This window comes from Aptenodytes forsteri, unplaced genomic scaffold (genome assembly GCF_000699145.1).
Source record: "Aptenodytes forsteri isolate BGI_AS27 unplaced genomic scaffold, ASM69914v1 Scaffold2, whole genome shotgun sequence".
Lineage (NCBI taxonomy): Eukaryota > Metazoa > Chordata > Aves > Sphenisciformes > Spheniscidae > Aptenodytes > Aptenodytes forsteri.
The window spans coordinates 20,293,845-20,307,011 of record NW_008795695.1 but is presented as its reverse complement, the minus strand read 5'-3'; the positions used below and the strand labels follow the sequence as shown (position 1 = coordinate 20,307,011).

General features: G+C 35.1%; 1 protein-coding gene across 1 annotated transcript in view; it reads left to right on the top strand.

Moving 5' to 3' along the window:
* IL1RAPL1 (interleukin 1 receptor accessory protein like 1) overlaps positions 1 to 13,167 on the top strand; it is a 360,140-nt gene that overhangs the window by 50,475 nt on the left and 296,498 nt on the right. The window contains 2 exon segments of the mRNA XM_019473045.1: positions 10,123 to 10,309; positions 12,337 to 12,490. Coding sequence (XP_019328590.1) covers positions 10,123 to 10,309; positions 12,337 to 12,490 — 341 coding nt within the window.

The window sequence follows — 13,167 nt, the reverse complement described above, 5'->3', positions numbered from 1 at the left end:
CCCCGGTTTTGGGGGGGGGGGGAAAGCAAACAACAAAAGGGAACCTTGCATAAAAAGTTTGAAAATTACTATCCTGAACAAATGGTCTAGAAGCCGCAGACTGCTGAGGGCATCAGACCCTGCCACCAAGGGGACCTCACTGCACGGCAGCAATTCTGGCTGCAGTAGGTTACGCTGGCCTTCCTCCCTTGCCATGTGGCCCAAGGCCTCAGGCGTGTCCTCAAACAACCCCACTGCTATCAAAAGGCTTTAAAATTTTTTTATGCAAAAGTTATAAAGCTCACAAAGAGCCTTTGGAGCCAGTAGCCAAGAGCACAAGTAGCTTATCAATAATGTGTTTTTGTTTTTCTTTTGAATGAATGCTTTTCTCTCCAGCTTTCAGGCATCCAAATAACTCTAATAGAAGTTACTTGGACTGAAAATGGACTGAATCGTGTCTACAAAAACATGAAAAAACTAATTAATGAAGTCAACAAAAGTTTTCCCCCCAAATGGATGGACCATTTATAGAAAGTGGGTATTGACATCAGTGGCCAAGTTTACATATTAAAATTTAAAATATGTGAAGAAAAGCATTTACCAGAATTTCTTTTTTAATGTCTGGTTTAGGAGGAGTTGGAAGTAAAATTACTTTCCCAACTCAGCTTATATGATAAGGGGAAACATAAAGAGATTTTTTTGCTTCCTGTTTGCTCTTCAGTTTGTTCACCCTGGTAAATAGCATAATACTATAGCATAACTCAGTACAAACAACTGATCTCTATTAATACAAAGCTTGCAGTTTTTCTAGTAATGCTACTGAAAGGGTAAAATATGAATTTGCTGTCATGATGTACACTGAAATGATGTCTGCTGTGCTGCCAGTTAACTTCCTGATTAGTCATCGTGTTTAATAACCCCTGCAAAAATCCAGTGTCATAACAGGCCATATACTACAAGTATTACATCCCTTGAAAATGAAGGAGAAATAAAGGGTATGCAGAGGAATGCAAAGACTTAATACTGCTGTCTTATATGAAAAACATTGTTAGTGGGTCTTGCTGCATTTGGCTGGTACCGTTATTGTACTGTGGTTCCTTTGCACCTTATTTAGAACTGTAGAAAGATGTTGTTGTGCCTGATGATCAATGCCAGGATCAACAGAGGTCTATTTGCCCTGCTCATCCCTCCTTCAAATGCTGCCTTTGTGTACTAGATGAAGATAGTCTTATTGTGAACGCCTTTGATGAGAGGAACTGCTTCTTCACACAGAAAGCAAGTTGGCTGCACTCTACAACGAAACAAAACAAGCGTTGGGTTAAAATTCCCTCCTCAGGGGGGTGGTGAGGACTTTCCAAAGAGCACTTCTTTCTAGTCCCAAAGACAGTGTGTCTTCAGTATAAGCTGTACACTCCCCTGAATTATCCTGCCGGTGAAGGGTACGCATGGCAAAGCACCAGAGTGAACAAGTAACAGATAGAGTCCCAGTTTCCCTCTTTCTGTCATGAATAGGGCTCATGAGGGATCCTGCCTGTGGAGCACCGAGCTGTATAAATCCACCGCTGAGTTCTCTCTGGTGAGTCTGAAAAGGAGATTGACAATTACCAGGTTTTATCCAATGCAGGAAAAAAGCGGAGTTTCATAAGAGTAACCCATCTGGCCCATTTTAGAGTTCTATTTTATAAAGAAATTATGCTTTAAGTACCTAGTTCGCTAAGCAATTCCTTCAAATGTAGATGTCAATATAGTAAGTGTTAAAGTTTAGAGAAACTGTTCTTGCTCTGTGTGTGTTCTCTTGTCTGCTTTCCCCCTTGTGACTCCTCTTCCTCCTCCTCCTGTTCTTTTCTATCTGAGAGCTTATCTGCTAATTTAATTTTTTTCAGATAAATTTGATTTAAATGGATTTGTTGTCTTAAATAAAAATCCCCAAACAGCTTCTTGCTTCCTGTTTTTGTGTTTTGTATGTTTTAGATCTGATTTTTTTAGTGCTTGAAAATCTATTGAATAAAATAGGTAAATGAAAAGTGTCACTTATATGTAGGTTAAACCACGACAAGGTTCTAACTAATTTTACACTTCTGAATATTTGAGACTGGACAGATTAAGGAACAATTAACTGACTAGCTTGTCAGCGCTTCTTATTCCCCTGTTCAGGAAAAAAAAAAAAAGGACAAAAGAAACCCCCCAAAAGAATCATGTGATAAGTGAGTTAAAGCACAGTTAGTTTAGCCAATACAGGTGGCCATTTTCCCAAAGCAATCATCAATCATATCATGACAGATAGACTGATTGAGAATAGATAAAATCTGAGATTAGACATCATGAAGGAAAAAAAAAATCTTTTTAAAATATTAAGATTCTTAGTTTCTGACTCTCCCTGTCCCACAGGCTCTTGACTGCTACAACACAAATCTCTAAATCAGTAGACGGTCAGTATTGCTGCTTTAGGCTCTTTTAAATTTAACGTTCCTACACAAATGTGGCAAGTCAGACAGAATTAGAGCTAGGATACATTTGTGTATGTATGGAAAATTTATTAATAATATTGTAGCATTTGAATTTAACTAAATTCAGATGAAATAGATCTGTTGCTGCTTTAAATATAGCTACATTCAGTAACTCAGTACAGGTATCACTAGTCAGTGGCAATTAATGGAAGAAAACCTATTAGTGATGTATTATTAGCAATTGCTAGTATTCTGTGATGATTGTCTTCATTATCTATCTGTATCAAAAATGAAACAAAGTTAATTCAGATTAATTGTTCTTCTGCTCCTAGACACAGAAGTTAGCAACTTGGTTGAGTTTCTAGCATATTAACAACTATTAAACATTGAACATTATGCTGACTGTGAGACTTCTAGCAATTTTGTCACCTCCCCCTTTTCTTTAGTTTGTTTTTATTTAGAACTTACACTGGCTTTTATTTTTTTATGTGCTACATGTTATAACAAAGTTATACACAAAATTTAATGTAACACGAGGAATTAAAATACACGTATCTTTTTTTAATTTCCTAATGTAATAAGTTGTTTTATTTTCATGTTGTGCAAATGCAATGACACTTCTGTATTGGATTAACAGATACCACATTGGACTATGTACAGCAGTATGCAAAAAAATCTGGAGTTAAGATATTACATAAAAACCACTGAGATTTTTGATGTTACTGCCTAGAATTTCTCATCTGTGCCTGTGTGTATTTTTTGTTTCTTTGTTCTTAATAGCTTGCTTACTAGAATGATAGGGAAAGCAGAAACAGGTTTCTTTGCATGGTGGCAAATGAAGGTATTAATTTCAAAATGGTGTTGGCACTACTGCAACCGTCAGTTCTGACCAGTGTTTATTTTCAAGAGTTATTTTAGACCTTGCTTAAGCATATGTAAGTGTATGAAAATATAATTGCAATATCTTATATGAAGGTCAAAAAAGTCTTGGAGATATTTGACATGGTAGAATTTAGATATATTGGAATAATTTCCTTCCCTGATTTTTCTTGTGACAATGTATAAGTTGCTGCCCCTAGATGGTTTCCATAAGAGGGCAAAAGATATATACATACAACCCACAGCCAATGTTATGGCATTCTGTATCTTCCAGTGGCACGGAAACCTCAGTAGCCTGGCAAAAGGTAAAGTATGAAGGTGATATGCAGAATGTTCCTGATTTCATCTGTTCAGTGGGCTCACATGCAACACACAAATGCAAGGCAAAGCCAAATGAAAAAAACATGCATATCTTTTATATACCACTCTCTTTTTAAATATTTTTTTTAGCCTGGAAGTATAATGTTTACTATTGTCTATTACCTACCTGACAAAGAATTTAATCCAGTGACTCAATATGTAATCTGTAAGAGGTTTATTTCCACTATTTTGTTGGTTATCTGCCTAGACTATTAATTTTTTATTTAAAAAAAATAGTTGATAATTTTTTTCAATGGCTCAGAAGTTGATTTTTGGGGTTTTGTGTGTGTTTTTTTCTCCCTATTACTGTTAAATGAAAACTTGCTTGGTCAAATGACATTTTTCAGAGATTTATATTTTTTTCTCTGCAAAGTGATAAATCCATCCCTTTTTCTTCTCATTTATGCTTGGTGTTTTACCAAGTTTAAAGGAGATGCTTTCCATGTAATCAATTCTTGTTTAACAGGTGAAATATAGCATAGAATGAAAAATGCAGGGGAAAAAATACATGAAATCTGCTGAGAACTACAAAAAGGAAAAAAAAAGTATAAATCATCTACAAGAGATTTTTGTATACTTACCTTTAAAAAGAGAAGGGAGATATATATTGATGCCGTAAACATGAAGAAAAAGTTTCCTATTTTTCTGGAAAAATATGGTTAATCCATATTCCTTGTATTATTTCACATGGGGCAGAATAAGGCAAAGTTAATTTTCAGCTGTGTGTGAAATCTGTCTTCACAGGCTGCTGTGAAGAGTTTTCCAATGTCCTGTCTTATTTATTTGTCAAATTGTTTTTTAAGACTTGCTTCTAAGACTGAATTAATATTATGTGTTAGATGGTTAGTATTAGAGGAGAAGATTAATAACCTGATTTTATGAAACAGAAGGATGTTTTTGTCATGTCTTTGTAAATGCAAAGCTTTTGGAAACCCCCAAAGAAATTAAAACAACCAACAAAGATAATCTAATCTTACTAAAGCAAACTCATCCTCCAGCTCTCTACTCCTAAAGTTCTGCCTTCTTTAAACTTCTCAAAGTTATTCTTTGTAAAGACTTTTGTCTGAAGTTTGACAAGTTGATCTATTGCTATTCATGGATATTTTGGATTATGGAACAGACTTCTGCCTTTTTTTCTTGAAAAAAAAAGAAAAAAATCCATTTGAAATAAGATTTTAGATATGCTTTTAACATTTGTACGCTTTTATCATTTGTACTCAATAAGGGACCACTTCACAAGTATTTTAATAGACAAGATCTCAGCCTTATATTAGTCAGTGAAACTTCTGTATTTGCAGGTCCATTCACCATTCATGATTCTTGTTAACAGCTCATATTTTCTTTGCTACTTGATTGACTGGTAGTGATCAAAAGTGTATCTTCTGGGATATTCTCATAATCACAATGCTTGATTAAAAGAAAAATACCTAGATGTGAAATATGTACATCTTTGCCTTTCCAGTTATGAAAAAATACTCAAAAGCTAAGACCTTGAAAATATTTAGAGAATTTTACCTGTGCATCCTGGTAGTCTGTAGATCTTTGGGCACTGTTGGCATCATAGGAATTGTGTGATAAACTTCACAAGAGTCTTTGTTTTGCTAGACATGAACAACAATGGAGACAGATACTTTAGCAGGACAGTCCCACAATTTTCCACACAGTCTTTCCTTTACGTGTTTTTTTGTTGTTGCCTTTTTTTTTTTTTACCTTTGTGTAGAGATCCACATGAATAAGATGGGACATGTTTCTGGACTAGATACCTAAAATGCAAGAGTTATTCCTTTGTTTTCTTCTACTTGGACCACCTTCTCTTCAATTAAGAAAAAAACATGAAATGCTTATGTGTATTTTCCAGCCTACCTCTCAAAGAAAGAACATCCTGAAGTGGATGTCAATTCAAGCAGAGAAAAGGAACAGAGAAAGGAAAAGAAATATTTTTCTTCAAAATGTTAGGAGGTTCTTCAGCAAAAAAGCTCAGTTGAAGAAAACCTTTTAATAATGTTATTGTTGTTGGTAATTATACTGATGTTAAAGCATGGCTTACATAGGTAGATGACAATTTTTACTCTACTGGGTCACTTTAATTTCTAATTGCATAATATGAAGAATGAAGTTTTTAAATAGCAACAAATACTGCAATTCCTTGAGCTGATGAATGAGTGATAGTCATAAAACAGTTTCAGTTGCTAATAATTATTTCAAGTTTTAAGTTTGTTTTGTAGAAATAGTTAATTGTAATCCTAAGCTTTTCAAAAATCAGTCTACCTAATGAATTTGATTGTAAGAGTAAAGTATTGCATAGACCCGTCTATTACAAGTTACTATAATTCCATTTAATTTAAGGAAGATATACCTGTATATAGTAATTGAGAATCTCAGAGGACTGTAAATAACAATTTATCTTATTTTAGAAAATACTTACTTGGGTCATGAATTAAGCAGAGTCTTCAGGGTGTTGGTATGACTTCTGGGTCACTGTCTGGAGAAGGAAGAGATTTTGTAATGTGGCTGTATTTGTGTTTTTTTAACCTACATTTTTCTACTTTTCATCAATATCTCCTCTTTACTCAACCGTACTTTTGTTTTCTTTACAAAAGAAACTTAAACTCAAACTTAAGCATGTTGTGCTGGTTTTGGCTGGGATAGAGTTAATTTTCTTCATAGTATCTTCATCCCAGCCAAAACCAGCACACATGTTCTTTTAGTTCTCTGCGTAAAGCTTTTCCACTCTTCACTCTGTCACACTCTTCTGTATCACAGGGGCTGAATATCAAGGTATCCCATAGACAGATTTCCTATATGAACCTACATTTATGACAGTTGCAGACCAACTAACATTAAGGTGAAATAGGTACTGATGAACTGGTGAGGTGGATGTCATTTTTAGCAGAGAAAAGGGTGAAAAGCAGAAGTCTTCTGTTCTTATTTAAACAGACTCCTGTTAGTCAGTGCTCTGTATGCTTTCACATGGCTGCTGTACAACCAAGAGGTTAAATAATATCAGATAAGAAAAGGTGAACCATTGATTCAAGGGAACTGTGGGAAGCTGGGCAACAGAGCAACTACTACTGGGATATAGAAGTCATTGAGAATTTAAGCCTTTTTTCTGTTTTTCTGTCCTATCGTTATCACAGGATTCAATCACACATACTGGGTGCTAAAATTTTAAAGATGATAAATGGCTACAAAAATAAAAGACCTATAACAGAATCAATATATTAAGTAGATACTGTTGCCATATTGTTTTTACTTTAACATTTATAGACAAGTAGTGGATAAATTACATGTTAGGGTGAAGATGGCTGCATGGGTCCATGTCAAACACTGGAGCAGCCTCTGTTGTACCATATGAAATACTTTTTGTTCATCAGTGGTAACAGGTGGATGAATATTTTCCTAGTCCTCATAAGCAAGTTAGTCTTGTGGACAAGAGGAAACACATACAGTTCTAGTAAACCCTCTACAATGTATTCATAAGCTGTGTGATTTTCATTGCCTGAACTTTACTTAAGTAGCTGTTGCAGATTTGTGGTTTTAGACTGGTACTGCTTTGAAGTGTAGCTGCCTAGTGATAAAGGTCCACAGTTTGAACCACACTGGAGAATAAAAGGAAAAAAACTGACTGTAGCATTTTCTCTTAATAATGAATGTAACATTGAGTTTCCATTGACCTATAATATTTCCTTGAACTCATGACATAGGTTGGTTTGTTTGTTTGGTTGATTGATCTGGTGCCTCCAGTAAGAGACATATTGAAAATTTTCTTAGTTCTAACACATGAACTTTTATTACCTTCTGCAGTATATGCATACTTGCTGGAGGGCTCTGCTGCCTCCTACATTTTCTGCTAGCTGAGGGGGTCCACATCAACTGTATCCATCATGCTCCAGCTGTAATCAGCAAACTCATCTTGTCTTTCTTCTGTTTAATTTTCTTTCTCTTTTTCTGTTCTGTGAGGCCATTAAATTGTTTTCCTTTGCTCATACTGTTTGTGTTGCTCTGCCTTTTATATAATTCTTTTTGGGCTTTGTTTCATCCCAACAGCCTTGGTTTCTGACACAGCGTACAAAATGAGTCAGACTGACAGTGCAGTTAGTATTTAAAGTCACAATAGGAAAGTCTGTGTCACCAGGGGACATCCAGACCTTTAAGTTCTTTTGATGATATTTTTGGCTTTTGAGAGAAAATTCTGTTAGGGAACTCAGCTGACAACGTATCCGCCCAAAATGTTTCAGTACCTTATATCTGACAGTTTAGAACATAATTACCTTAAAGCCCAGTCAATTTGTGCTTCCGTCTGCAGGAGGTTTATATCTATAGGACTCAAATCACAGACACACACACAACTGAGTCATTAAATACCAACATCCTGTTCAAACAATGGGTTTAAACATTCTGAGATATTTCCAAAATATCTCTCTTCTTATGGACCAGGAAGCCTAAGCTGCATCTCGTAAAGAATCTGCTGTTGCGATGGAAACCTGGATGTGCCTCAGAAGGAATGCCAGCTCTGGCAATTGACATTGCCACTGTTTCAGAACAGAGCTGTTAGTAGACCAAAACATAAATCAGATTTTTTGGTCAATTCACTCTGAATACTGAAGGAAGACAAAAAAACTTATATGATAATTTTACTTAGCTTGCTTCTTCAGAGCATGGGATGACAGTTAAGTGGGTTTTTTGTTTTTTTTTTTTCCCTCCAAGCTCCTTCGAGAAATTTTAAAATCATGAGATTCAGTAATATGAACACAACATAATGCTCAAACACATGGAAAGGAATAAAAGAGAATATTTAAATGTGCAAATTAAATAGCTAGTACCTCACTATGTATTGCTCCCTATCATCCAATAGTGGAGTCTTCTCATCTAGTTAATATACTCTTGACCCCCAGAGCTGGATGGATTGTTTAGACCTTCTCCCTATTTCCAAGGGATATGTATCTCAAGAACAGAGGAAGAGAATATTACCGATTTGGAAAAACTGACTTAGGTAACTTTTTATGATGTTCTCAAGCCACAGCTCTTAAACAGCTCAAAAGCAGCAAGAGTGATCCATATCCAGTGGATGCATTCTCTGCTTTGCATAAAGTTTAAACAACTTTATTTGCTTTATACAGCCAGATTCTTGAATGGGGTAATAAATGATACTTATAGCTTCATTATAAGGAAGTAATTTTGTGTTTGTTTTCCTTACAAGTCCATGAATTAGCTGGATAGCTAAGGGCCATTCCATTCCAGAATTTACATTTCTAAGAATATTCTCCAATTTCTAATATCTTTCTTTTTAGATTTAGATTTTTCTCTAGAACATTGGACTATAGAATTCTCTGAATGAAGTTCCTCTTATTCTTTGTTCTTAAGGAAACAGATATTAAGAAATCTAAAGAGAAGGAGAAAATATAGCCAACTTTGAGATTTTGCCATGTCCGATAAACACAAGAATGTGGTAAATCAGCAATCAGCTCATAGAGTCTGAGAATGGAAATAAGAAAATGAATGTGCTCTCTGCAGGATCCTCTTTCAGCAGATCAGAGGTCAAATGCATTTACAAAACAGTAGGAGAGAAGCCTTGCATTGTCACAGCGTGTTCCTGGGGAGTACTCAACTTTACACACTCATTTGCTGCCAGCCCGGAAACTCAAATGAAAAAAAATAATAAATCATTTCAAGTAATCTTGTCTTTGAGCCTAATTAAAGTGCACAGTGAAATGTGGGAAGGAAGGCAATGTTCCCTAGTCTCTGTCTGCCTGGCTTATCAACATCCAGCAGCACAGGAAGTAACAAGTTTCAGGAGAGAGCCCAAACTAATAAAGACTGTAGGTAATGCAGAAGCAGTATTTTGGCCTGGGAGTATGGATATTGAAGGCTAAGGTAAACAAGTTATCAGTCCGTTAGGCTAAAACATCCTTTATTCTATAATTGGAAGGGTCACAAGATTCATTTTAATTAAAGGCTGCAAAAAGGTTACCACTTCTACATCAAAGCATGCTCAGATGTGATGTGTAGGTGGCGCTCGGTGTGGTGTCCAAGTTCCAATTTGGCATTTGCCTGTGGTACTGCAACATGATCTGTTCACCCCTGAGAGCTGTCGTAATGGTGTCCGTCAGCAAGCTGGTTGTCTAGTTTCACTGGTAAATGCACAGAGCTTTTATTGTGTATTTGCTTTTGGAGAAATTGTCCTCAAATATACAGTAAGGACAGTAACGTTAGAAGGAGTTTGACAAAAGGGAGAGGTAACCCTTTAGTCACAGAGTAAAGCCAACACCTTCTAAATATTGTAGTTAATGGCTGAGAAAAGTAAAATTGTCATGAAGAGCTATAAAATACAAACAAAATACAATGTCTGAATTTCTATCTTATGCTTGAGATGAAAATAATGACTTAAAACCTATGTCATATACATTGACTTTTTTTTTCATATTAGACTTTTATTTCTATTTTTATTGCATTGCAGAAACTCAACATACTGTATGAAAGTGTCCATTTCGCTGACGGTGGGTGAAAATGACACTGGACTCTGCTACAATTCAAAGATGAAATATTTTGAAAAAGCTGAACTTAGCAAAAGCAAGGAAATCTCATGCCCTGAAATTGAGGATTTTTTATTTCCATTTAGGGAGCCTGAAATTCTGTGGTATAAGGTAAGGAATGCAAACGATTTTAACCTTCAACAAGATATTATGCAATGTTCTGGTGATTTTCATGATCTAAATATGATATGAAGCTTAGATTGTTTTAAGATTTGTTAAGAACAGACAACAGAGTCGAGGACAGAAAAGAACGAACTAAGTGAGAGAGAGAGAGATTCAAATGCTTCCTTTAGTAAACTTTAGAGCTGGTGTTTTCTTAATATCCATTTATGGAAGTTACAAAGAATTGGCAGCTGTCTGCTAACAAGAGAGCTAAAAAAAAAAGTGTTACCAGTCTGGGCTGGATTGATATGCTAAGGTAAAGCCATGTGAGCTGCTTATACAGCAACTGCTTGTGCTATACCAGGCTAAAGAGTGTGTTTCTAAAAACTCAGACACAAAATCTATTTGGAAAATATAAATAGGATAGCTATGCGTGCTGTTATCTGAATGAATGGCTTAATTTTGCAGCATAAAATTCAGCAAAGACTTCCAAAACTTTGGCCTTTCATATTAGCTTTTGCTTGCAAATATCAGTGATTTCATTGTTTTTATCAATAACTTTATTTCAATATTGTGTACTGATTTCTAGATCATTACTTAAGGGCCAGGTTCCTGCAAATAGTGCTGGCTGTGGGCAACTCACTAGAGCTTCCATAAAGAGCAGATTGAATTCTGGGTTTCTTACTATCTGCAGGAACTACTCAGTACCTCAGCAGTGTAATGCACACAATTTAAAGTCCCCAAACAGTTCAGTAAATTTGAAATTTAGATTCTGTGTATTTTGTCTACACAGATGTCTACACAAGTCTATGTATATAGGAAGTCCTATTAAACTATGTGCTGGTATGCAAAGTCTGATAATTTGCTTGATTATACAAATGCATTTAAATATGATACACAAGACTATGCTATCTAATAAGTAAAAACTTCTGGCCTAGAAGGATTCTGGCAGAATTAACTGCCTATGTATGTCTAAGATGGGAGGTGTGTAACCAATTATTTGCTTATACTCATCTTGGATTTTGTGTTTGTAATACGATATATACCTGAAATTTTATCAAATTTAAAACTATGGCTGGCTTCTTAAACAAGAGCTCAGAAGACTGGTTTTTTAAGAGTCATTGACAGTATTTGTGTGAATGGGCTCAAACAACCTCTTATACTTTAAAGTTTTAAAAAAGCTCTTACTGTATAAACAATGATTATGCTAAGATAATCAAGTAAAATATTTTGTGACAGTTCACCAAAAGACATTTTTCTTATGAAAAGTACCAATCCCTTCTTCTAATAGCTTATAAATATACTGGTTTGCAATCAAAAAAATTAGAAAACCTAGAAGCGCTAAAAATATTCAAAGCTATTTCAAATAGTACCTAGGTTAATTAAGTGAAAATAAGTTAATCATTTTAGGGAGCTAAGAAACATGCATGCAAAAATGTACATTCTCTATTATAGCATAAAAAGTAATGTTTAGTTAGTAAAGATTGAAATACTAATTTTTGTATCTACAAAACTCACCTTTTTGCTAAGAGTTCAGAGAGCTTTGATTCTAAGATGTTTTTGGAAAACAATATATAACTTAACCTCATTTCTCCTCATTCTCATCTTCTGTTTCTCTACTTTTTTAAATTATAATTTTCTTAAAAAATAAGTAAATAAAAAAAAATCTGCCCTGCAACCAGTAGCTACTGGTAATATAACAGTCATGGATCACAGATATAAGTGTAATGGCAAATAAGTAAATGAATTAGGAGCCCCTCAGCAAACTAATGTCAAAAGAAAACCACCAAAGGAATCAACTCCTCTTCTTTTTCTTGTCAGAGGGCAAATATTAAGTCAGCTGATAAAATTCTATAGTCTTTTTTCTTTTTAATCAACACTTAACTGAACTGGATTTTTAGATATTTAGTGTATGTAAAGCTCATAACTAGCCTGAGCTCTTGCCTAGCCTTCTTGGCTTTGAGAAGCATTGTCAACAGTGGTCCAATTTAAGTGTAAGAACATAGTCACTGAAGTGTTATATTATCTTTAAACAGGAATGCAAGTCAAAGACGTGGAGATCAAGTATTGTGTTTAAAAAGGACACTCTTGTCATTCGGGAAGTTAGAGAGGATGACATTGGAAATTACACTTGTGAGTTAAAATATGGATTCTTTGTTGTCAGAAGAACTACGGAATTAACAGTTACAGGTAATTACAGGCTCTTGCTATCTCTAATATTTAGAAAAAACATTGAATATTGTGATTTGATTTGTGCGTATTTGAGTCATTACACCTACATAAACCGCTTTTGCACAAAACTTTGTTGTGTGCCTAGATATGAATGGTTGATACATCAAAGCTGTCCTGAATACTGCACAGTAGTATGTGTAACATTTTGAACAAGTCTGAGTTTTGGTCTACTGCAAAAGCTTGTGGGTAAGTCTTGTTTTTGAATGGAAAATGTGGACAAGGAACAGGTAGCTTCAGCAAGCGCTACCTCTAACAGAAAATAAGATCATTAAGTCTATCATACTTCATGTGGTTAGATGCCTTGCGACATAACAGCTGTAGCTACAACCCAATAGCAGTAGCTCTAGCCCAGTGAGACCATTGCAACTGGGTGATAGTATGTAAGGGGTAGTGTTCGAACAGCACATGGCTGAAGCACGGTAACATTCTTCCTCTGGTATTCTCTCCCAGCTTTCTGTAGTTTATAGTTCAAGAACTTCCTGATCTCAATCGTCATGTGCCGTGGTTACCAATTAACCTGTTTTCCATTAGTCTGATTATTTTTTAATCCATTTATTGTTGGCTTCAAAAATATTTTGAAGTATCAAGTTCCACAGATTAATTATGTAACATAAATAAACTCTATAATTTAGCAA